Source organism: Acanthaster planci, linkage group LG20 (genome assembly GCF_054643075.1).
Source record: "Acanthaster planci isolate LZ-2023a linkage group LG20, COTS_SCS, whole genome shotgun sequence".
NCBI lineage: Eukaryota > Metazoa > Echinodermata > Asteroidea > Valvatida > Acanthasteridae > Acanthaster > Acanthaster planci.
This window is the reverse complement of record NC_141796.1, coordinates 5,195,759-5,223,553: the sequence shown is the minus strand read 5'-3', so window position 1 is coordinate 5,223,553 and position 27,795 is coordinate 5,195,759. Positions and strand designations below refer to the sequence as shown.

General features: G+C 41.1%; 1 protein-coding gene across 2 annotated transcripts in view; it reads right to left on the bottom strand.

Annotated features, from left to right (window-relative positions):
• LOC110977994 (ankyrin repeat and BTB/POZ domain-containing protein 2-like) overlaps positions 1–27,469 on the bottom strand; it is a 61,603-nt gene extending 34,134 nt beyond the window's left edge. Inside the window, exons 1-2 of one of the 2 annotated variants that reach the window (XM_022232592.2) lie at positions 27,234–27,469; positions 21,588–22,583 (exon numbers count right to left, since the gene is read on the bottom strand). In XM_022232592.2, the coding sequence (XP_022088284.1) occupies positions 21,588–22,470 (883 nt within the window). In that variant the 5' untranslated portion in view covers positions 22,471–22,583; positions 27,234–27,469. The remainder of the gene's footprint in view (positions 1–21,587; positions 22,584–27,233) is intronic. The other variant, XM_022232594.2, reaches the window with a different exon arrangement.
• Between the last annotated feature and the right edge of the window lie 326 nt (positions 27,470–27,795).

The window sequence follows — 27,795 nt, the reverse complement described above, 5'->3', positions numbered from 1 at the left end:
CAAGAATGTTTCACAAAATTTTCACTAAAATAAATCAGACCATAAGAAATGAGTAGTTTCTACTACTTGGTTCTGGATTCTGTTCCTATTCCATTGTTACATTAAAGTGATCATGTAGCTGCAATAAATTTTCCTCAGACACAATTTTTCAGCAGATGCATACTCTTCTTCAGTGTAGGAAAACCATTTTGCATCCACATTTGGTTCGATCATTGACAAGCGCACTTTAAATACTTATATTTATAAAAACTAACCAAGCTTTCCTGGACAACTGAGGGTACTGTTACTGTGATGTCACCCAGGGAAGAGTTCAAAGCACACATGGAAGCTTTTCTGTTCAATTTGTGAACCCTGAATTCACTCAAGGAAAACACTTCTGAGGAAGGGTTGATTGTTTGCTTATGATTACTACCTGTACATGTATGTGCCATATAGAGTGAATCACCAAAGAGAAACTTTAGTCCAACAGAATGCCAAAGTTTTTTAGTACAAACAGCTCCTATGTAAGGTCCTCTGACATGACATCACAGTTTTTCTCATGAATATGGAAATATAATCAGTATAAATATAGTGAAACAAAAAAGAAAATGAGGTTAATCTGCTCTGAGCGGAGAAAGGAGGGCTTTTTTGGTACTCACCGTATACGTGTAGGCGCACCATGAGGCATGCAAGTATATGCGCGTTTGACGTGCAGCACGCTGAGTACGCATAACAAATTTATTCCGGCTTGTATGGTCTTTATGTACACCCAGAATGCGTGCAAGAACCTGCTTGCAACCACCTGTCTTTCTTTCGCCGACTGAAGGGGTGCACTTCAGCTCGGGGCAGATTGAGATGAAAAGGTGAATTTTGAATATTTTTATTAATTTCTTTTTATTGCAGCTACCCTTCAAGTCAGGCTTTAAAAATAAAAGTAGTGTCCAATGTTTCAGAGGAAGACAATGACTCAAGAAACCATGCTAAAGCAAGATTCAATGCTTGAGGACAGCCATCCACAGTTTAAGATCTTTATGATGACCGAATAGAGGAAATTCAATTCCATCCAGCCTCAACAAGGCAAACATATGCTGATACCCAGACCCCACAATTTTCAGTTCAGACACACATGCAAGTTAAATCAGTAAGTCAATCAAGAGTAGGGAATTGTACAGGTTCTTAAATTGCCCAGATTGCCCAAATGTTTCTCAAGTGTGCATTTTTTATTCTAAAACAACATGGGAGGTACCAGCATTATTGGACAACAGCACACCCTATCTTCTGTCATGAAATTCCAGTGCTCAGTTGAAGGTCGAGGTGGAAGACTGAATGTTCAGTAAACCATATGCCAGTGTCATTTGCCATTGTTCTTACATGTACACGTTAATGTATGCCATATTTCAGCCATATATGTACATGTAGCCTAGAATTCACCAGAGGACTTTGGGGTTGGCAGGTCAGGAACACAGACCAGATTTTTCACACTTTGGCAATGTAGGATTTGTGGGATTAAAGCCGGCTTCACACTTTGATACTGTTTGCTTTTCTCAGATTGAGCTGGCCTCTCACCCTGTCAAATTTTGGGTTCCTAAGGTAGAGCTGCCTGCTACTGTTAGGCTCTGCATATATGCACCACTCATTTGCTCTTGTTTGCTTTCCCAAATGACACAAATATCTGAAGGGGGTTAGGGTTGAATAAATGCAAACCTCAGAGTGCAGGGTGCATGATTGACAGGCACTTTTTGGACAACTGACAAAAAGGAGTGTACAGTAGCAAAGACATTCCATGAACAAACACCATCAAATTGATAAAGGTACCCATGAATCATTTTTTATCTCCATGTCGATCAAAGAATGTCCTTTCAAAAAGCTATCCCTTAATGGTGCACTCTCCGATGATTCTTTATATAGCTGCTTTAACCTAATTTTTAAAGTGCTTAAACACCTCAACGCCCGTAATTTGGCAATGACGAGATCTGATAATGACCGTGGTAATGCAGGTCTTCTGGGCTACAATAAGATGTAACACTAACAGCTACTGCAGAGGATAACACACCACACACATACAACTGGAAGATGTTTACTTTATCTTTCATGAAAGCCAAACAGTGTGCACAGTGGAAGTCTGGTCTGTGCATTGGGACCAGCAAATGTTTATTATTGCAATTCTATGCATAACCTGATTCAGAAGGTCTGGAATTTACATCTTGTTTATCCCCTGAGTTATTCTGGGTGCAGTGCTTGACACTTTCCTATCCGACAAACAGTTGTCTCTGTCTGTTTGGTCTGTCTGTACTGTATTTCCCCTTTTTGTGTGTGTGTAGGATGGTTTGACTGACAACCGGGGAGATAGAGACTAGGGGAGCAAAATATCCCCCAAGCAATGCGTGCTCTTTGGGGTTGTTTGCTTTCAGGAAACGGACACCCAAAGTGGAGAGTGTTGGACTGACATGAGGAGTCCCAAATCACTGACCTCCGGTTAATGTTCCATTTTTCCCCCATATTTGACCAGGCTTTTTTTCTTGTGGACCGGTTAATGTTCGATATTTTTTCCTATTTCTGACAAGGATTCTGTTTCTTGTGAAGGGTTTGCGAGTTTTTGACGGCGGCATTTTTACTGAATGATGTCACACATCACACATGTCACACATACTGTACAGTAGTTGTCAATAATTTTCACGAAATTTGGACACGCCATTCTCACAAAATTTAAAAGCACCTGGGGCTGGAATTAATTTCATTTAATTCTATTCCTTTTTATTGAACACTCAGGGAAGACTAGTTATGTAAAGTCCTTCCTTCAAAAGGATATGAAAGTATGTAGATGTACATGTAAGGCAAGGGACTTATAGTTTCAACATCTGTATGAGGCAATAAAGTTTGGCCAGATTGACTGTGGAACAAATCAAATCCAGTTGGATCATGATTCCAAGCACATAACCTGGAGTAGATTTAAAGGACCCAATTAAGAGGCCTATGAATTAGCAACTTACTCTAACTGATAAGTTCATTTGACCAGATTTTTGCCAGGTGAATGAAAGGAATGCCCAGCTGTCTGTCAACTTGAATTATACAGGATGTGTGGCAAAGTGATTAGAAAGACGCATGCTGTGTAAAATCAAAATAAAATCGCAAGAAAACAATTAAATTCAGATTCCTCCTTGAAACCAATTTATCTACCGGTACAGTTTACATAACCACACATGTTCAAGACACATGTCCCAAATGCATGTCCCATATAAACATGTACGACACATGAAGGATCAATTTTGCTTTTTTTGTAGGGATTTTCATTTCATTTCCAAATTCACCATATTTTTGAGGTGCTAAGCCTGAAGAAAGCATTCTGAAACCCAAGAAGCATCCATATGCATTAAAACAGCGAAATCTGAGCTGAGTACCAAAACTGTTGACATAAAAGCATCATTTCTCAGACAAATATTTGACGGGCATATGTATGGGTAACAAGTCGTGCCGGTTACTTCTTGAAGCAGTTCCCATCCGGGAAATGCTACACTACATAAATGTAAAACTAATGGGCCAATTATTCATGATCCTTCTCTCCCAAGGCACCTCGAAAGGAAAACAGACAAACAGAAATGAGACAAACAAAAAATTTGCACATCACACACACTGGAGTCCCCCCCCAGCTACTTCTGACCTATCACACAAACCTGCAAGGGCTGTCCCAGTGCGTCTGACACAAGGGAAATATCCTACAAATTGGAAATAAATTACCCCAACTAAAAGAAGAAAACACCCAGCGGCCACATGACATGTCAAAGAAATGCTACCTGTATCTAAAAGTGGGCCGTCTTAAAATGTGAGCCAAATGAAGCAGTTCTGCAGGTGCCTAAAGGATTACCACTTTCATTTTTGAAATTAACCGTCATCATTATGTGAACACTTTGCAAGTACCGGTACAGAAGAGCTTGGTAATGTTTTCATCCCGGCACAAAAACATACCGGTACATTTATTCATCCAGGGAGATACATGTATGTAACGGTTCTTCACTGGAAACAAAGCTCAATTCAAACACGGGTTTAAATATACACTCATTGGCTATTTCTTTAAACCTCCAAAATATTTTGTTGCTTTCAGTCAATGTAACAAGACCTTATCATTGAACAAACAGGCTGGCAGATGTGGCTACAATTTAAAGTTCAACATCTGCTTGAATTGTACACAAGGACATATATATGTAGAAAATCTGGGTAAGGAGTCAGGACCTCAGACAACAATTTTTGCTATTTTGACTCTTCGCACCAGCAGCCCAAAAAGACTGGGACCTCCCCATAACAAAGCACCACCATCAGGAATTTTGGTTTTTCTTGAGTCTCATCTGACTGTACTTTTCAGAACCACAGCGGTTTTGTGTACCAAAGAAATTTATGGAACTGATTTTCTGCTGTAATATGCCTGATTTTACAACCCATAAACCTGCAAGTCAAACGATGGGTTGGTGCCATGTGCATCACCTTGAGCGTACAATTCATCTCTTCTTACTGCCTTCCCTCAGGACTAGACCTACTGATCTTTGCATGCTTGGGCTTCAAAATGACATGCTCTTAATACTTTCCCACAAGCCCTTGGAAATCACTAAGCACGCGATGCCTAATGTCATTTAACAGTTTAAGGGGAAACCTCGTAGAGAATCATACCCTGTTTCACATATGTACATGTACAATGCACTTGTACATGTATGTATTGAATACAACTAACTAATTGTCCTCTGTACTCAACTTACAAGCTAGCATCTACCGTCTTTTTTTGGGGGGGGGGGATAAATATGTAGAGCATACATGACTACTGTTTTATTTTTTAAATCAATTACTACCATTTGTAGAAAGAGCATTCACAAAGATCCAACAATATCTACCCTCTCAAAAAAAAAATTCCCTAAAAGACAAGGAAAAATTACAGGCAGCTTTCAAGGGACACATGTTTGCAATGTACCATACTCCTAAATCAAATTCATTCTGGAGCAAGGACATTGATTCAAATGAAGACCAAGACACTGGAAACTTCCTCCTTGCTTCAAATTTAGGCCCTGCCCATCCCCATACTCCACAAAGTCGAAATTTAAAGTTTGTGATTAAGTTCATCAAGACAGAATTTTCAAGACAAGTCTCTGTTTTATCATAAATGGTACACCATTGTTCGTACACTGTGCCTACTCAAGCATTCCAATCTTGAATGGAGACTACCAACCTAGGACTCTTATTTAAATGCTCTGTCAGCATTGTAGGGCCGGCGGGTTCGGCCGGTGGGGGCGCATGGAGCTAGCTGGCTGCCCCCACTGGCATGCGAACGGCCTGCGGCTTTCCCGCCTCGCACCTGAGCAGTCCCCGTCTAGACAACTCGTGCCTGGAGCTTTGTGTGTCAGATAGCCCTTTTGCATTCGTGAAAATGAACAGAGCAGTTTTGCCCGGAACGGAGATTTGAGCCTGACCGAGTAGTTCTTGTCAGCGTCAGAGCCCATAGACAGGACACACTACAGTATCCATTTTTTAAAGCTTAAATAATCCGAAAATGGAATTAACCAGACTATATTTCATACACGTTGTACACTTCCCAGCTTTTTTATGATGGTATCCATCCAACCAAAAACGAGAGAAAAATCCACCTAAAATCATTTCAATCTGTGCAGCCCAGGCTCCATTTAGTCAAGGTGCTTGAGGTGGCACCCTTACTCCTGGGCGACTTGCCCCAATTGGCAGGATGGTTTACACCTGAAAAGATGGATAATTCACTGGAAAGAGTTGAAGGTAACAACCTGCACTGGGCTTGACACAGGTCATTCTGGGCTGTACCACTACCTCAGCTCTGGTTGCTGAGTAAAACAGCAGTGAGATTTCAGTCCTTTTGTTTCAAGGCATACGAATGCTCTCCCACACCATCGCAGGCCTAAAAGCTTCCTGAGAAGTGCGAATAATTGCAGGCCTGAAACCATCTGTACCGCACTCCTTGGCATGAGTTTACTTTATAATTATACTTTGCAATTTGTGAGAATAATAAAAAGAAGAGAATCAAACAGTAGGCCTATCTAACAATTAGTGATGACAAAATCATTTTTGATTCTCCTGGCGAAACTATTGAGTGCAACAGCTCTATCAGTGTACAATCGTTCAGTACATGCAAGTCGCACAGTGCTGCAGTAACCATTGCTGCATGCGTAATGCTACATACACCAGACTATATCGGTACATGGCTTAACATGCTTCTACACGTCAAACGCAGTGCTACGTGATCACACCTCTTTTCAGTCAAATTTTCCCAATGAATTCCTTGATTATCCCAAGTTTTTCGTGGAGATGTCTGTCCTGTAAGTTGTTCCGATCACAACGATGGCATTTTTCAGAAAAAAAAAATGGGCTTTTACTTGCATCTGCACGAAACGATCTCCAGAAGTCGACATGCTTTCACGACGCAGGCTCCCGCGCCCTATGCGTAGTGAAACAACAAATTCCTTTAAAGACGAGATTGGGACCAGACCAGTCAATCATGATGCACAACATACAGCGTGAAAGCCATGGAGAGATCATGCCAGCGTGGATTGCAGCAGATTTTTGTGTGCAGATACGTAAATGTCCTGATGTTTCCAATAAACATTTTTAGCGTTATGAACGGAAAAAACTCACAGGAGAATTGGAGTGATCTTGTGGCTCAGAGGAGCTCTGCATGGTCCGTCGAGGCTGCTAGTTTGGAAAGGGCATGATTTTGTGAGCGTCATAAAACTTTGAATCTTTTTACACGTATTGGACATACATGTATCTCTTTGAGTTTGCTTAAAGTAAGCGGGTGTGATCGGAAACTGTTGCACCATTTTTTTGTAGGTTTTGTTGATTGTTTATTTGTAATGTGGACCCAATTTTATCTTTCTATTTTACTGCCGGTATGTCTTGACTGACACAAGGTTTTGATTCATTTTTCAAAATCACACGCCTAGAAAAATTGCACACCTGGAAATGTCCAGGGGTGGTTTTTTTCACACGCCTGCAACTTCCATATCACGAGGACTGAGACTTGAGTTCAATAAAAATGGTTGTTTGTGATTTTTATACACACAGTAAGTCTCTCTTCAATATGTACACGAACAGAAGCTTTAGGCCTACCATTGTAAACTTTCATTCAGAATGGAGTCTCTTCAACTTAGCATAAGTTCTGAATCCTCTAAAATGATTGATACAGGATAACAGGCTTCACAGAAGGACAAGGTCTTCGGTTGAACTTGAAAATACAAATGTAAACAAATGTGTGCATTCTGATGTGGAGAACCGGAACGGTTTCTTATAAATCCTTTCACACGGCAAGTTCTTTATAGTCTGTGCAGACCTCGGACTGAAACACTTCCACACAAGATTTTTTGTGAGCCAAGATGTTTTTGGAATTCATTCAGAATAGAACACATAACTGCTGAAAATGACGGCAATTTTCAATATCAAGCAATGAGCAATAGGTACATTTTAGTCTTTAAGCTGATACAAAATGAAAGGAAAACCAGTGGAAAGATAGACTGAACACGGGGTCAAAATTATGGTAAGAAACAGATTTCAAAACTAGCGTAAAGTGAACTGGTAATATGAGAAACATACATGTATTAAACATGACGGTGCCTTTATCAGCATTCAACCTTCAGGGTGGCTGTTTGTACCAATGCACACCTGTAGGGTGAAAACCACTCAGGAACACCGATTACATGTACATGTCTTTATTGATGGCAACAAGCTTCCACAGCAGAGATTCCCATCAACAGTAATTTTGAAGGTTTATTTAATCTGAAGTGACAAAGTTGGAATGCCATGTGCTGATGTTCCCTGGTTTGTTTTGAGACAATTGGGGGAACCAGGATGGGATGGTGGGGGGGTTGGAATTGGAAAGGAGGGCAATATATTTGTTTGCCAGTCCTTATTCATGTTTGCCAGCTAGCTCCTTTTAACCCCAATAAAAAAAATGGATTCTTTGCACAGTCAATTTAATGCTTCACAAATTGTACATAATGGAACCCACGGCCCAGGCTGAGAATGTTTTAGCTCTCCAACATGTGCACAGCATACCGACGTTGATATGATACATACATGTACAAGTAAGGAAACCCCATACCATGGGGCATTTACACACAAACAGTCAAAACAACAACAGTCCAGGACAGTACACAGACCCCCCCCCTCCCAAACACACACCATGGACCATGGACCTAGACAAACAGAGCCAGGCATCATGTTGCAGTTTATTTACCCTCCTGCATGACAGGCAGGATCACCATTTCTTGCACCCATTGTGGTATAATACTATAAAAAGCAAGCCCAGGCATTCCTGGCTGGGAGTAAATATAGCATTGGACCCCCCCTGGGATGTGGTCATCCTCCTTCCCTTCTCTGGTTGACTGGAAGGGTGAAACAGAAGACGATTGAGAACTCAGATTAGAAATGTGGAGGAAGACTAAAGAAAAAATGTGTGGCAGGATATTGGGCTATGGTTTGGACTGGGAATCAGCTAGGGTTAGAGACTGCAGTTTTTTCAATCCTAGTTTTTTGCTTCTCTTGATGATTGGGTAAATTTATATCAAGACTGGGTTTTGCCTACTGCTGTGCCCTATTTACCCTATCAGTAAGCACAAGCAAGTTGCCATTATCTGGTTAAAATACTGGCAGAAATTTTATTGAGAAAAAAGTCAGCATTCCAGACATACACAAAGGTCTCAGAAAAAGTTGGGGAATGGTGGGGTAGAATCTGACTGGAGTTCCACTGTTTACCCACTATGCCCCATCACCGAACAATATATTTGAGTTCGGAGACACTTCCACAGCACTGAGTCCTTGCTAGTTTATGGGTGGTCTACATAAGTACTGTCCTTATTGATTTCACTTCTGATTGAAAAGTTAAATGTATCAAATTCACACTGATTCCACAAGGATAGCTGAACAAAATTGAAAAGGATTTGATTGTAATCAACTCATGCAAGCAATCTCAAACTTTCAATGTCGACAGTGCATTGTACAACTGTGTATTTCCTTCTTTTACAAAGTGGTTTTAAGTTATCTGATAATTGTCTCAAATTTTCTTGCAGTGATTCACGAGGCTGCTGGCTGGATCAATTTTGAACGGGACTCACAAAGGACTAGAGCAGCTCTCGCCAACAGGTGCTCCAGGGCGGGAGGGAAATCACTGCCTTTTCTGTTGTTTGGGATTAGCAAGTCTCCTCCACTGTCCCTGCTGTTTGCTTCTCAAAAGGACAGTCCAGGAATTAAGGAGTAACAAAGGAGCTTGCTCACAAGAAGAGAGCTATTGTGAGGGATTAAAAATGGGGATTAGGAGGAGATTAAGGGTTGGGGGGAAATCCTTGTGAATGGCGTTTGCTGGAGGAATCTTGACAGCTGCTGCATCTTGGGTGATCCCCCCAACTGCAGGCAATTAGAGGATGCCAAAAGGAAACATTTAATCATGGACAAAGAGGATGAGAAATTCTTGGTGATGGGAAGAGCTTCCATTTGTGGTAAAGGACGAATGCAATGTCATACACATAAAAAAAACTACTTCACTTTTGTACAAAGTGCTCTGATGTTCTGGCAAGTTGCACTGAAATCATCAAACTAAAAAGAGCTGTGTGCAACAGAAAATATATCCAAGAAAATACATGTACACTGTGGATTCCTGAGACAAAATGATTAGGAAAAAGAAGACCAGAACTATAAGCTGAAGGAGTTGGAATTCACTCATCCCTTTCCCACTAATTACATGTACATGTATAGTGGCATGTTTTTCAGTCATGCCTGAGTATACCTGATAAACTTCTATAATCACTGGACAGACAGCATGAGAAGGTACACACTACAATTTTTTTGGTGAACTGGGCCTCCACTGAAATTTGGTGTACATATACCGGTATTTGTCAATTTAAACCTTTAGCATACATGTACATGTACCATATCATGAACATTTTCACTTACATGTACATGTAACAGTCACAACATGGTGCTGTCTGCAAGTAACAACAGATTGTTTAGATTCAAAGGCAAAATTAGACATGTACATTAGATTGCATATCACACGTGACATGGTTTATTCTTTCCATCATGGTTTATTCTTTCCATAGTAGTGTTGGTTTTCTACGAACGTGCCTCCAAGCAGGTGACAATTGTCCATGGGAGAAAGTTCTTCAATAGCTGAGGCAAGTCATGAGACAGCTACGTGTAGTGTAGTGTTCAATGCAACTAGCTCGTAACATTTTTCCTACACATAGCTGAACAATACCAGCCAACACATGGCAAGTCTGCCCTACACCTTATTTGGAGGGCTTCCTGACAATAATCCCTGTCCCAGATTCATGTACACATTTTACTGTTGTGGGGGGGGGAATAAGCCCTACTTTTAATTAAACCGCCCCCATTGTAGCCATCACTTGGGGAATTATTAACATTAGAATTAGAAGAAGCATGGCAAATAAACTGCCATGGTTGTCCTTTGAACTGTGATTAATGCAGGAACAATACCAGACAGCACACAGACAGATTGAGACACCCTGATGTCCAGAATAACCAAGGGTTGTTTGTGTAATAAACAATGGCAATTTCCTTCACTATTTACAACCTTCTTGTTTGGCAGGAGGCTATGTCAATATCTCCATTTTCAGCCACAGCACAATTCCTCAGACCACTGTTTTCTGAATCATTTGTAGTGCTGTTTACATATATAAACTGCACTACATTTGCAGTTTTAATTACAGGCTCTGCCCTCAAACCAACCTACATGTATATTCAAAATAGCCCCACCCGATTAAGCTTCTGAATATTTTCACAAGCTCTCCGACAAGCACTGAGTATACAGGTTATTTTGAACATGTTTGTCGGTGTAAGGGCAAAACCCACAATTGAAATAAACTTTTAACATCTCCCTGACGCAAAGCACATCTTGACAATACTTAACAGTATCCGCTGCTACACCTGACTCGGACCAGCCAGCTGATCCGAGCAAGCTCTTTAATTGAGTGGTTAAGACTTTTGCACTACCAGTAATACATGTAAGCAGGAGGTCATGGGTTGGAGTCCAACCTGAGTAAGCTTGTGAATTTTTTCACAAGGTCCCAGAAAAACACTGAGTATACAGTGTTTTGAATACAAATGTACAGTTTGGTGTACAGGGCAAAACCTGTAATTAGAATCATCATCTTCCAGATGCAAAATCTGCAGTGTTGTCATGCAACATCCAGAAAAACTTCCATTTATTTCTGAAAACAATCTGTCAGTCGGTTTAATAGTTTCTGTTCTTTTCTGGCACTGAATCAGTTTATTTTTCAATTATCGGCTACTTTCCCCTCAACCAACACATACAGGTACTTACACTGAATGGGTCTGTGTTCTCAGTTGTGTTTTTGCCTACAAGTGGGTGGTCAAACTAAGGCTGGCTAACAGCGGGGTGGTCAAACTAAGGCTGGCTAACAGCGCAAAAGCACAATAAATAATTCATTCAGTGTTAGGAAATCTCACACAGCAATAAACACATCAATTAATGTGTGTGCATGTAAACGCTATAACTATAAATACTAAATGAAAATATGGTCCTCGTTAGGTTCATGTAATAATAAGCTACAATTAATGTAGCCCCAAGGGTGACATTAATTTTCTGCAAACTTTGGTCACCTATAAAAAATAGTCAAGGAAAGTTGAGGAATGTTTATCAGGGTTGTCAAATTTGACATCTTTTGAAGTTCATCAGCTTGGGTGCCAACCCATTACCTCCAGGTTACACTCATCAAGCACTCATGTATGCACTATACATTACATGTTGATAGTGGAGACTACCTGTAGATGACTCATCACCACTTAACCACTGAGCTACCAGTGGTCAGTAGGTAATACACCAAGCACTTTTATAAAATCATAGGGAGGCTAGGTACTCAATATGTAAAGTTCTGCTGTAACACAATGTAGATGTCATTGTTCTTGGCACCAACACCAGCAGCAATGCTACCCTGTGCATCCATGCTTGGGGTAATACGCAAAAGTGCACTGATCCGGCATCAGCATCGTTGATGAGTGACCTTGATAACCCATTACACTCATGCCCATGGGCAGGAATAAAAAGGGTAAAACTAATCCTCTGTCTGAACTGGACTTTTAGAGTTACCGAGTGTCAGCAGAAAGGTGCATTTTTTTATTCTGAACAAATACACGGACATCCACAGCACAAGCACATGCACATGTACCGGTACCAGGTACATGTACGCTACATGTGTAAAAAATGTACCGTTAATTACCGTACACATGTATCTTCAAGCAAATTTGAATCCTCAATTCTAATTGGTCGATGTACCAAACAGTGTGATGTACTGGTCAAACAGTGGCACCAAACAGTGTGATATTATATTGCTTTGCACAGTCCACACACATACATGTACATGTACCACACTGCATGTACTGCACCATTTTATGCTTGTAAAGGCAAAACGAACAGTTGCTGGCCTCGTGGTATCGTGGGACACGTCACACTACATTTTTTCCCTGTTTCACCTCTGCTCGCAAGATAACTAATAATGTTTACATATAAATATTTATGCAGAAAAGGGTGTCTTTTGACCTGAACAGTACTCAATCCTTCAACTGTTCCAGGCTTGAAGAGAGTTCAAGGAAGTAACAGTAACACATGACATTGAGTTTTGCATCACTGAAAGTTCCGTACCTCACCGGTATGCCTTGTCTCCAAACAATAAAGCCATTTTGAAAAATTAACAAACAACACAAATAATAATGAACATTTAATGAAAGGAAAATGACCAGAATTACTGGTATCAAAGTTTTTTCAAAAGGCATCACAATTTAATCAACATCAGAGAGCAGACAAAGTGTAAAAAGCACTATCATTCATGCTTTATACCATCAACTCATGCAGTCATTCTTCAAATAACAAAAGTCCACCAATCCAACAGGTTGTCAACTATGAATCAGCAACCCAATAAATTTGTTGACCAAGACCAAGGTTGTCTCATTAGCAAAACTCCTAGCACAAACTATGACTCCTTCAAGGTTGAGGGAATACAAACTGTGGAGGCCACAGTCATTTAGCATGACAAAGGCTTGGATATCACATTGCACGATTCAAGGGAGAATCGTCCCTTTAAATTCAAGATGGGAGAAATGGAACACCCTAAGGGGGTCTAGTAAAGGGTCCTTACTGCATCCTTGGCCCAGCTCCTGGTCCCTCCTGGGAGTAACATGTGTGGGACCAAAACCCACACTGACGTGCAAAACGATTCCCCAGACAAGTCCATGTGTAAATCCCATCCCCATGAATCTGTCAAGGTTGTGAGTCGAATGCAACTCTGGCTTTCAGGTGTAGAGGGGAGCGACTTCAAAGGCAAACCGCCCTAATGTGCGTGCCAGTGCTGGGCCATTAAGTGCTTACAAGTATCATGTGTGCTGGCTACATAAGTCAAAATAAGCCACTGCAGCATTGAGCATGTAATGTATGGTCCTATATTATACGAGTGCACACCTTCTCCTACTGTACATGTACATGTACCGGTACATGTACTTTGCAGGAGGACAGACAGACACACTTTTACAGGGGAATCCAACTGTGCCCATTTATATGGTATGTAACTACATGTTCTTCAGCCTCAGGCAAACACGACTCTGTAGGCAATTTGACATCACCAAATATTCGCACAGAGAAATCCACTCCAGATGAAATGAGTCCATATTCTGTGAATACATGTATGTAGCACAAGGCATCACACTTTTGACAACCTTGACATTTCGATGTTTTCTTTTGCACTGGTCAGTGGGCTATGAAACTTGAAAAGTACATTGTGCACTGCACTTTGTGACTTTATACCATATACTGATAAATGTACTGTACACGTACCTGTACATAGTACAACCATGGTTCAACAGCCAAATCCTTTTGTGCTCATGGTAATGAAAGCCAAACAAATTTATTTATTAAAAGGCTGGATCACAGATCTGATCAAGATTCAGGGCATTTTTTCTTCAAGAGGTGAAATAAGCCTTGTAGATTTTCACAGTTCTTGCTGCCATGATATGCTGGTACTCTGCAAGTGGATGTACTGTACATGTATACTTAGTCAGGACTACATGCACATGTACAGTACCTCAATGCAGAAAAGAACTACAGTATCACAGGTGTGTATGCAGCACAGTGTACAATATAAACTGATACAATGTACATTGTCGCACTGATTGTACATGTATGTACATGTAATTACATGTATGTTGTTTTCTTATTTTTTAAGTTCAAATTTCATTTTGGAGTGTTCCGTTCTCTCAAGACACAACTGTGTGATTAATGTTGCTCCCATTTCTCCCAATCTCACCAGTGTTGAAAGTTCACAGCCTATTAATAGCGGAGCCAAATTATCCTGTCCTTTGTAACCAACATGTTCCTTTACTTGTCTCCATTGGTTTTCCAATTTCAGTCTCAAACAGGCTTTTGATTGCGATTCAAAGGCCACAAAGCTATAGTCCCCCTGACTGACTCAGCTATGGTCAGACTGTACAGTGTTTTGTCTGGACACACTGTGGTTAAATGTCGCTGCTCACTGCATGGCTGGGTGTACTGAGCTGTTACGCCGGCTCACTACAGTATTACAAGAGAAATTTGGGTTTATGATGCTCTGTTGGATATCTTGTGTTGTTGGACAATTAATTTAGTTATTATCATTGGGTCAACCACCTGGAATAACTTAAAAATTGAATACAACCTTTCAAACACTAAAAAGTTTTCATGACAACGATTTCCTGAAAAAAAAATCAAGCTCTACTTGTTCAAAAAGCCTAACGAAATTCCTTTTTTCATTATGTTCTGCACGGCAGTATTTCCGTTAGATACATGAAAAAGCCCTGTCCAGTGCAAGATGTACCGTAGGATAGATGTGCATGCAAATGAAGGCTTCTTGAAATGAATACTTGCTGGGCCTGACATTATTAAATTTGCCATCGGTCCAGCCTCCAACTTTGGCACAGAGGAACATTTGATTCCAATTTTGAAATTTGACCTGAGAAAATACACCCACTTGATGTGTTTTGCAGTGGTCAAGGATGATGGGCTCCATGGGGAATCAATTACTTTTTTACAGTTTCAAGAGCAAAAATAAATTTCTGGCTTAAGACTTTGCGTCTATGTGTACAGTCTGTGTACATGAATACAGTTTTAAATGAGGCCTACATACCTGGTAGGTGCACATGTGTACTAAATATGCATGCTTCAAGAGGACTATGAAGTGAATTCATTGTACAGTATCAGGACGAGAAGTTAATTTATTACACAGGAGGGTAAAGGTACATGTATGTACTGGTAAGATGTACAATATGTATATGTACATGTACACATGTATGGTACACTTATATTAAGGGTGTGATATTCCATGTTTAATGGTTTGAACAAAAATCTCTGGAAAATGTTTACAGTTTTTCTGAAACGTTTAAACAGAATCCATTCTTTTTTCAAAGTTTCACGCTGTTTGGCATGATCTTGCATTCATTTTTAAAGCGTCCAAATAAATGTATTTATCCTACATGTGCATGTATGTAATAGCATAGTGACTGTTTTCCTTCCTGCATCCATATTCCCTTTTTTGGGGGGGGGGAATTAAATTGAAAACAAAAAAATTGCTTATTTTGAATGACCACCAACATTGATCTACGTTGGGCTGATCAAATGCAATGTGTATAGTGTTTAGGAGATGTAGGCCTACATAGGCTACACTGTACATGTACATGCATCATGAGGGCAGCCTCTTTTAAGTGTTGGCTAAATGTTGAAATGGTTTGAGAAGTTGTTTAGAAAGTTATTCTAAACCTTTACCAAATCAAAACGGTCATGTACATGAGATTCCCACCCATAAACTGTAAGTTGTACAGTGCAGAATGCAAGTTACAAGGAACCTTGGTTTATTGCCACGTGGAGATATAATTATTGAGAGTTCTCTTGAGAATTTGAGAGGACAGATCAAGCCTGGCAACAGGAAGCAGGACCTGATCCAATCATGCACTCCTAATTAACACTGATGCAAGTTCCAGGCGACAATCCATATCAAAACTGGGAACACCAAGGGTCTCTTTTGATGGAAACAAGTTGTCGGCTGATTTTTCATCCGCAAAGAAGTAAAACAGTGACAGCGGTCTAATTTTTTTAACTTGGATGTGGCCCAATGAAAAAGTGCTCGATGGGAAACTGACATGTTTCATTTGGATTGTCTAAAGGCTAAAAATGAATTTGAGGAGTGAAACACTGTGCAACCGCGTGATTCCAGGTCTATTCTTGTTTCATCCAGAACTTGGCTATGGCTGTGATTGGGCAAAAAAATTCTTTCGCTTTCGATAATGTGGCATCTGAAAATTTAACGTAACAGTAGGTATACATATAAGCTACTCGTAGGTAGAAAATATTTCATTGCTGATTCAGTATACATAACTAAGTGCAAACTGGTTAAAATGAACAAAAGCAAGACTAGTTGGGTGACATCTATTTCAAAAGAAATGAATAACACTTCAATTTAGAGCTGCGCAGAATATCAAAATTTTCAATTGATTATCAAATATTGGAATATTATCTCCGAATCTGAATATATTCAAATGCAACATTCATGAAAGGGGAGAATTTTCTTTTGTTTTATGAGAAAAACTGCACGCGCTATAAAGGCTTGTTTCGAGCAGATTCAATGAAAAGCGTCAGAAACCTTACAATGATTCAAAAACTTAACTATTCATTAAAAAATTCAAAAAGGAATAGAAATTTTCAACAGGACAAGAAGTCTTGTTCATCTCCAAACCTTGCTAAATCGTGGCTGGAGATACTCCTAGACGTGAGAAGACATAATGATATCATGTACACATGTACAATTGTGTCCATTGTTGCAACTGATTGTGTATCGCTTGTTCATCAACAATCTGCCGGTCAATACGATTGAATATTGGGATATTCGATCGAATTAAAGGGCAAATATTTGAACAGTGAATTATTGGAATTGACACAGCCCACCACTTCAAGGGGTACCAATTTAGTTGCATGCATATATTGAACCTTTGTGCGCTTAAACTGGAATTGACACAAACATGTATGTATATCCAATTTCAAATTTCACAAAATTCGCCCCCCAAAAAGCCTTAAGGGTTGCACCTTCTGCATGCATACAGGAAGCCAGCCAATGTGGCCAAGAATCATATTCAAGTGGCAACATGAGCAATGTACATGTATATATGTAGCAATGCTGAAAATCTGGGAAGCTTCATGTAATTTATGCATACAGCTAGCAGCACCTTCTGACAACTCTGGAACAGAGTCTTAGGCTTTCCTGGAAAGAAATTATTGTAGATTCTTGGCTTGCCAGCTGGCCCCAACTGTGTTATTATTATGCAGCCATTGTTTATTCACAATATTTGTGGGTAGCTTACAACAGAGTCAAGCTAGTGTTCAAGTTCGTGCTACAAATGCATGACCATTCATATTTCATTAAGTTCGAATTATCTTTCCATTTATTTATTTTTTAGGATAACTCAGTAAAAATGTATAAAAAAAGGTTCAGACGTGATCCAAGGGGAGATAGTACTTTGCAGCCCGCCAGCAGTGTCCAATAAGATCAGGACCTTGGGTCTGGGGAGGAATTGTCCATTTGTCCCATTATCTGGGCTCTAAATCAGCTGTGAAATGGCCTTTTCTGCCTGGGGGCAATTTTTGGGCAATGTGAAATTACCCGACACCATGCTGATACTGTCAATATAAAAAAACGACAAAGCATAATCAAATAAGAACAAAAAAAACAGCTACAAGGCAAGAGACACAGGATTGGAATCTTTTTGCCTGACAGCCCTCATTTTCTGGTGAGAAATCAAATTTATTTTTTGTCTCATAATATTTCTACGTGGTACAACTCGAATTAAACAAGAAAAGGTTTACATTTTCACTTTTTGTCTCTCGTTTTGCCTTTAAGATTACAAGTTCCTTTTGGACTTTACAGCAGAGACTTTTGACATGGTGATATTTAACAGTCTCAATAAATTCCCTACAGGTCCATTATAAGTCATCCTGTCTATAAAGTCAAGTTTCATGGCAAGCTTTGCAAATGAACCATGACAAAGGCGTTCCTTTGTCACCATTCATCCTGTTATTTTTGATGGGACTTGTCAATGGATTTGTGATGAACTTGACGACCACAACTTGACTCAAGGCAAAACCAAACCTTTATACACAACTCTATACCGTATGTACCGGTATACTGATAGAACAGATTGTTTTAACATTTCAAAATGTGATTATTCATTTTTGTTGGCCGCCACTTTGGCTTTATTTCTGTCACAAGCTACGCTAAGCTGTATCCTTAAATGCAAAGATGCCACAGACTAAGCTACACCACAGATCAGCACACTGCACTTAATCCTTTGTTTATCGCTGGTGTGGGGCACAGATGCCAAGTGGAGCTTCCATGCATCACAGGCAACCAGCCTGCTAATTTTCTGTTATTGCCACTGACATGCACACCATACCAGTACGCACCCTGTAACTCTGTCAAAAAATACACAGAAATTGTAGGGACTTTGCTAAAAAATCTATCGCCATCTGTCATCTTCCACCAATTCCAAAAGATGTTACATAAAAAGTAATGGAAGCCTGATAATTTGTTCAACGCTCAACAGCACAGCCAGGGTACTTCTGCCACTTCAGAGCCACTTGAGCTAGAGCACAGGGTTCCAAGTCATGTTTCTCCAACAATCCATCCTTTTCAAAGACAGATTAATATGTAGACAGCCTGCTGTGCAAATCATCTATGTCAGGTGGTATTACAATTTGTGGGGGCTTTTAAGAGATCCAGGTCTGTCCCCAGGGCCCCATGGGACACCTGGGGTCACTTGCAGACTGTTAAGCAATCTGATATGTAATTCACATTTGATACTTGAAGGATTATTAGTCAGGGCAGACCTCAGCTGGAAAGCTGTGAAGCTGTGTGACGATCAACAACAATATGAATTGGAATAACAGATGATGTCTGACCACCTGGTAATGACAGACAGGGACGGGAGACATTCACTGATCTTACTTGGACAATTAAGCATTGATGGAGTATTGTGTACCTTACACATTGTGCAGGCATATTATGTGCTCAGGATGACATTGGCTGTACACATACATGTACACTGTACATGAACGAAATACCTACAGTACATACAATGTACTTCTGTAATACAAGTAGACGAACGTGCATTGCTGTTGTCTCCATGGTGTCTTACAGACTGTTTTTGTTATTTCGATTTAATTACAACGAATGCACAAAAGGTTTACTCAAGCCTATCCCAGTGATAAAAAACCCAGGCTCTCTGAGGAGAGAGAATGCATTAACGCATAACCGCCATAAAACCTAGCTCTACATGTACCAGTATATTGTATTGTCTAAAAAATGCAATCATCACGCAAAGTAGATGTATGTGTAGGCCTACATAATACGGGTCTTTCACAATAGTGCGCCTCCAAGAGTTTGTGATGTGCGAAATCTGTTGACTGACCCTTTCCAAACGTGCACTGGATCGACAGATTTCGCGCATTGTGATTGGCCAAAGCGTTGCAAACTCTTGGAGGCGCACTTTTGCAAAACACCCATATTATGTACTGGTACACACCTCAACCATTAGTGAATACACCGGTAAAGCTATGTGTACAGTCTGAATAGAACACGTATACCGGTACATGAACCAGTAGCAGTGGTCTAAAAGTTTCGCACATGTTCTGTAGATCTAATCTTCTCTAAACCCAAGAAACTAATTAAACTTGGAAGAGAACAGCTTTTTAACCTACCAAATTATCAAAATCACCTGAGTTTGCCTTCTACTGACAACCGGTGTACCGGTACATGTACCGGGATGTGTCCAAGAACATTGAACAGGGACATGAATGATTGGTACTGGTACATTCATTATTATCTGAAAAACACCAAAGAACAACCTGAAACACAATACGGGAAGTCAAAGTAATACGTCAGTGACGGATCAGAAAATGGGGAAGTGTTTTAGCTTGATTTATACAGCAATCTGGGGCCTTGTTAATCAGAAAACACAGTGATATACTGAGGCAGCAAACCGCAGCATGAATGAAAATTAGTGAACTGTCTTTTGAAACTAATCACTTTCCTGTTTTGTCTCCCAAAACATATGAAGAAAATGGAACGAAATGGAGTGATGAGTTGGAACTATACTGTTGGCCTAGATCTGATGACAAGGAATCCGGAACTGTGATCATTACTTGTCTAAACTAATGCAACAGCAGGACACCAGGATGTGGGAGCTTACTTTGGCTGTCGGCCAATTTAATGACCAAGCAAGCAGCGCATGCAATAGTTTAGTACAGCGCATTCCCACTTCAATTGGGAAAAGGTGGATCTTGATGCGGCATTTTGGTGTGATCATTATCTTACCACAAGTCGCGTTCCCACTTATGCTTGATCCACCTTTTTGGATGGAAATTTTCGAGCCCAAAAGGTCACTGAGTTCGGTATTGCACATGTGCTAGCTTGCTGAGTGCGCGCTCTGTTGCAGTGTTGCATACTGGGGCGGCATGCTGTGACCCTGCGGTGTTTTGGGTGTGGGCTTCTACTGACATGACGACCTTGAATTGGGTCAAATGTTCAGCCTAGTCTGTTGTCTTTTCAAACTTTTCTTCCGAGAAATAGCACAAATGAAAAAGGTTAAGAAAGGGACGAATGCGCAACGAAAATTGTGAAAGGGCAAGGCACACATTACGACATGCATGCATTGCGCATGTGGGGTGACACATTTTGCTAGCCCGTAATAAGCAGTTGTTTATTGTGCACGCTGTGCACGTTAAAAATTTCACATGAGCTACACGCCAAAAAACGTATTTCTTTGTTCATCAGACCACAAAAGTTTCATGCAACTCGAGCACAGAGGGATGTGGACAGGTCAAATTGCCGGATCAGATCAACCTTTTGCGTTCCCATCTAATCGTGATCCACCAATTGCAGGATCTGATCCACCAATTGGGGGATCTGATCCACCAATTGGGGGATCAGTATCCTGCTCCAGAGGAGGATCAAGAAAGGTGGATCTGATCCTGATCCACTTTATAATGGTTAGCATTCCCACTACACACAATTGCCGGATCTGATCCACCAATTGCCGGATCTGATCCACCAATTGGGGGATCTGACCTGGCAATTTAGCGAAAGGTGGATCAGATCTCCCAATTGGTGGATCAAGTGGGAACGGGCTGTAAAACGTGGGCATTAATTTGGGCAGTTTTTCTGGAGCTGATTTGCGACTCCATCGGGGAGCTCATGAAAGGGATAACCTCAATCAACTCCATCAGCTGGTAACTTTGAAGAGAGCTAGTAACATTTGTTATGCTGTATTTTTTAACCACCAAAAATAACTTGAAATTCACCGCTTTCACAAAAAAATATACAGCAGATTTGTAGATCAGCTTCCTCAGAAATTCAATGTTTGATATGTTTTGAGCATTAATCCCTGACCTCAGGCATAATGGAGTTGAAATTTTCTTGATCAATGGTGTTGGCTGTAACATGTACAGAACTTGCTTAGAAAATGTGGCAAATTTCCTATGACAAAAGAGTGAAAACTGTGCTTACCTGAAGAATTCCTTCCACAGATCAGGTGTTCAAATGGTTGCAAGATCCCCCACAGGTTGGCATCATTGGCAATGCCGTACTCCAAGACAGCCATCGTGAGTTCCCCATCAGTCCTCTCATAGTCTACACAGGCTCGGCAGAACATTTCCACCATAAGGCTCTCCATGCAGGCCGTCAGGTAAACAGCTGCATGGTTGTCCACGCGGACAGCAACCTTGGTGTCCACCAGCCAGCGGAAGAATCGCCCCACAGGGAAAATCAGCCCCGCCCGGGTGCGCTTACCGTCTTGGCTGCACTCGGAGCTCATCTGGAATAGAGAGAGGGCGCGCAAGGCGGCTGAGAGGCAGACCTCTGATAGGGGCTGGGACAGGATCAGCTTGATGGCTGTGTGGATCTCGTTCTTGGTGCACTTCCCATACCCAGCACTCAGTCGCTGTGCCTCCTTTGCAATCCTCACTAGCGGCCGCTGTAAGAGGAACGATAGCCTCTGGACAACATCATAGGGGATGGCTTTGACTATCTGCCGGACCCGCTCAGTCTGAAGCACACGGGCCACATGCCGCTCCCCCCAGGGGATCTTATCCAGCTCCGTGAGCCGGTCATGGCGCTCGCCACACTCAAACTCGTCACCCACACTCGTGCTGAGTGTGTCTAAGCTGCCGCGGTGGTTGCTGTCCCAGTCGTGACCAGAGCTGTGATTGGCCCGGCTGCAGCGTGACATGGACGAGTTTCTAGAGAAGGATGAGTTCCTGGAGGCCGAGGAGTTGGAGCGTGAGTTGGAAGAGTGACTCATGCTTGTGGAGGAACCAGTAGATTCATAAGATGATGGACTGTCCATTTGCATCCGTTCAAAAGTGGAGTTCAGAGTTCCAATGCCAGCCATAGAGGGGTTCACGTATGTACAATCCCTTCACATCTAATCACATCATAAGTTATTTGTTACAGTACATGTAAAACACTCAGGTTGAAGTTGGAAGCCTTGATCTTTGTATCTGTCTGGAATACAAACAAAAATGATAGTAACGCTTCTGAGCCAAAATTGTCATCCTATGGTGATCTAACCATGACAGTAATGGCTAAAGACAAATTTGTCGCGAAGTAATTCCACTCCTAAAAAAAGACGCATCCTACATGCATCTCAAGCTTCAAATTTTCCAGAGCCTTCATGCTGGCAAAAGACCTACATATACCGGTAACACTGGTATGGCTTTGCACAAGCTACCAGGAACATGTACTTGTATACATGTACTATTACCTGTCCACATAAACTATATCAACTTACATACATGTACAAATGTACCTTTTCAAACTTGACCCAAAGAATATTGTGCACACCCCTCTGAAATATTCTAGATCCACCCTTAATGGGGTTTGTTGTTGACAAAATCAATTATACTGTACCGGCCAATTTAAACAATTTCTAACAATACAAAGTACATACTGTAGACGCAAATGCAACCAACACAAAACCAAGCATACAGTGTATGGCACAAAACCCAACCAAACCCAACAAACTGATCCAACTGAACTGATGTGGATGTAATATAAAAATTGTAAGACTCTGCAAAACTCATGTTTGTAAACACAACGAGCACGCCGTTGTGAAATACATGGTTTCCTAACACTCAAGCTTTCCAAAGTTGACTCTGACACCGGCTTGCAGATGTGGTGAACAAACACAAAAGGGGCGTCATTTCTAATCGTCCCTTGAATGTGCAATAACAGGATATCAAACCTGATCGCCCATTTCCCATTTTCCATTGAAAAGAAACCGAACCCTGGGGCCCCAGCGGAAGTCTTTGCCACTTTTCAGCCCGACTCGGCCGTCAAAGCACGTCAATGACTTCCTCAGAATTCAACCGCTGAGCAAACCACAAAGAGACACTGTGGGCCACTGGCCGTATCACATCCTTTTGTTTTAGTGAGAAATAACAGCTCTAGGTACATGTGCATGTACAAGCCACACTAGACATTTTGGTCAATGGCTCTCAGTCCAAACAAAATTTATGCAATGTTATTCACTCTAAGTCATGTCATGTTCAGGTATTTTCTCATGTATGCACTTCATTCTAAAAAAAAAATATCTGTCTAATAATTCAACTGCCCCTCCCCTGCCTTTACTCCATCCATTCACAGTGAATCAACAAGATAACCAGCCAAGACAGTTGGGGGCACTTTTTGACTGGAAAAGCATGCCCCCCCTCCACTTTCGGTCAGAACACAATGGGTGGATCTTAATGGACTCCCCCCTTTGAAAATCATTGGTCGCTATTGGAAGTCTCCATTAAAGAGAAATGGCATTGCAGAGAGTGAGAGCTGTTTTGATGAAGGTCTTTGTACCTTCCGGGAATTTTTGTTTGGGGGGGGCCAACCACTCAACCAAACCGGTGTCAATCTTCCAATTATTCTTTTCACCACACCTTGAACACAAAGTGCCATTTCTCTACTGTACCTGTGTCTGTAGCCTGTGACCCACACACCCCATCCTCAACTCTCCTTTAGACATCAAAACATTCCAATAGAGCTGAATAAAGGTCGAGTTTCTCCATTCACAATCAAGAAGACCAGAGTGCCAGTCAAGCAGGTTTTTTCAAATCACAATTCGGGTCAACAAATCATTTTTTCCTCCAAAACATAATACTGGTACAAGGAGAATAAAATATCTGTGCTACAGGCCAGCATACACTGCACAGTACCTTAGGGCAAAGAAGGCAATAAAAATAAAATCAAGTGACTTAAATTGACTTTATTAATTCCCACTAGAGTGAACCCTGTGATTCGGGAGGGGATCTGTAGAGGGGCTGGTGTGGAATGCCTGACAGGATTAGGCAGGGGACCATTGTCAGCACTCAATGAACCAAAATGCCCCTCCACAACACGCACCTCAGCAACTTTGCTGGACCCTGACTGTACCACAAAGGCTCAAAAAAACTGCTAATCCCCCCAAGAATTCAAAAATCTGACTTTGCTGAACTGTTGTCAGAAGCCAAAGCATTTGCAGAAATTTCAAATCTGCTTGAATGACTCATGCATAGGAAATCCAAGAAGCTCACTTTCTTGATTATTTCCTCATGGTCCCATTCCATGTAAAAGTTGGACATTCACACTGTCATTACAGTGGATACAGTACATGTATGTTGTTCCAAGCTCATTATGAGAGCTATTACATGTACCTTTGCTTAGCAATTTTGGCCTCTGCAATTATCCAGTGAGACTCACCAGCGCTTGTCTCCAACCTATGTTCTGCAGAAAGTGTACCTTTCTGGTTTAGTGCAAAGCAGGGAACCTCTAGAATCTTGCCACAAGGACAACTGACTAATTATGATCCTTGGGTGTGCTACTTGAGTGCCCTGCTGAATTCTTGACCAGGCAGTGGGTTGGCAACACCATTACATGTAGGCACAACAATGCAGGGTTCATTTCTTGTAATCAGTGTGGCACACACTGCATGGTTAGAGCACAAGGTATTCAAACTGTAAATAAAAATCATTTGGCATTACTGTTTCTTGTGTCAACTCAAACTGCCTCAAAGCTGGACATTCTTAAAACAGGAGGGGAGGCATGTGATTATATGATTTCACAATTTAGCATTTTTGCATTGTGTTGGACTGAACCACTTTTGAGACTTTTTGTTCATACAACTTCCAAGCATACAAGTAGCTACCGGTACCAGTACTGATACAGTCAGCCTAGATACGCTTGGAGAAATTTTAAATGGAAGTCCACTATCACGGTTGTGAGTAGCACTCGCTGCAAGTCAGTAGCAGTTGATTCTACAACGCACAACAAAAGAGCAATAAAGCACTTCGCAAACATGCATGAATGTGTACGCTACATCTGTTGGTTCAGACTTGGTGTAACCATGGTCTCTCTTCTTTTCTTGAGGTTGTTGAAAGTACCAGTTGTAGCCACAGGCTGATTTCAACCATACACATGTAGATCTCTGAACTTTAAAAAGACAGATTCTCATGTCTGGCCTTAGGGAGAAGCACACATATTATTTTTCTCTGTATACTGGCAACTAGCGCAAATTGAAGAGCACGACAAATCTTTTTTTCTAGTGGTCTTGACAAAATTGAAGAAGAACAAAGTAAATTTCAAAAGTCCTCAACAAAAAATGCAAATCAAGTGTGAAACATCTCTCAATGACTGCACAAATAAAATCTGCAGTGCTCTTTGTTGAATGTAAAGGTCCGCTTTCCATCACTAAAATAACAACTTTTAAAAAAATCAATGCCTTTTGAAGCATCTGTCTGTCATCACAGTACTCCATAAAGAAATTAAGGAGAAAAAATATGACCTGTCAAATTCTCTCACGGTAATGGACGATGAAGTGCTTAAGAACAGCTTGCCACATGGGGAAATCTTCACTCCAAGAAGTGACAAATTAGTTGTAATGATTTTCATGAAAAGGGACATACAACAACAAACAAGTATTGAGAAGCAGCACTGTTCAGTGTGCACACGATCCACAGGGGGGTACAAACCTTTTTAAATAAAAGAATTTCCTAACAAAACTGGAAATGTCTCTCAAGCTTTCAGTCCCATTTTATGGGGGAGACTAGTGGGTTTGCAATGACTGGCTATCTTTTGGCTTTCACATTAGACGAAAATGTGACATCAACAGCCAGGATTCTTTCCCTCAAGAAAACACCAGGAGAAAAAGGAAGGACAACAATCACACACACACAGAGGAGAGGAAATTGAAGTGGGTTTGTGCTCATCTCGGCAGTGACCAAAAAGATCCCTCTTTCAAACTGTTTAGACTGGGGGGATGGGGTAAAGTTGTCACACAGACACAGAGCTGCCACAGCACAACTGCTGCATCCCATGCACCAGGTTTGCATGTGGGATCCAACACTTTTTGGGTAATAAATCAGAACTATCATTTATTTAGTCAATCCGTCAGTGATGTAAATGACAAATTTTAAGAGAAACTCTGTAGCTTATTTAACAGAGCCAAGCCAGTGTTACAAGTGAAAGTCTCCGTCAAAGAATTGTATCCTGGAAGGAAAACTATGTTGTTACACATTTTCTCACAATAGTGGCACACTAATCATAGTAAGGGGCCATCCACAATTTTCATCATTTTCATAAGTGTACAAAAAATAGACTTTTGTCTATCCCCCCACCTCACTCTAAAGTGTACATCAGCGGGCAAAAAATGATGCTGAATGGAGAGGAGACGGATACGTTGATGGATCATCATTTTTCATATTCAGAAAAAGCGTACAGAGGTCTTTAATCCCCTCTCTCGTACAATTTGCACACTCGTGAAAATGATGGAAATTATAGACAGCCCCCAATGATGATCATTGATCAGTCTTGAAATTGAAAATGCTGATGACAGAGAACCTCATGAAAATATTCAACACTCCCCGCAAAGTTGTTACACAAGCAACGCAATGGTGTCTAAATGGGGAAATGCTGCATTTCTTTAAATCTTATGAAGGTCTGGAAAATCATTTCCCCATGGTAGCAATGGAAGCAATTTTCAAAACAGTGAGACCCCCAAGCGTTCACAGCAGCGGGGCAATGAGAGTCCGACGACCCGACAAAAACCACTTGCTAGCGGTCATTCAACAACACGTGCACGGTGATACACAACGGGTACCTAGGAAAATAAACAATTCAGTAAAAACTTACCATGGCCGCTTAATCATTCCAAAAACCATGAATGAGGAAGTGTCCAGTATGATCATGACTAAAACTCGAAATATCCGAGTTAAATTGCAACCCTGTTCAGATCAGCAACCCGTTATTTTATGACAATCTGAAGTTTGCGTGGTCAAAGCTGTATTACAACAGTATCAACAGCGTAACGTAAAGACACCACGCAATCTGTCTACGGGTACGGCTCCACACGTGCATGCATGCAGCGCAGCAAAGTAAATACAGTTACTGTGCGCGCGCGCACACGTCTGGTCACTGCTTTACGCCTCGTTATCTGCAAACCAATGAGACAGCAGATTGATTATTTGCATATAACTCGAGGAGTGCAGTCCAATCAGCATGCGGTATCCACAGGCCCAAGTGTGATTTGCCAAAGCTACGAAGAGTTCTCCATCACATCGCCACGCACTCAACGTATTGCTACCGTGTAATTTTCCAAAGAAAGTCATACTGTCTTTCGCTCAGCATCGATCACAATTTTGAAGCATCAGAAATAAGGACCACTCCCTCCATTACAAAATAGCACGTGCCATCT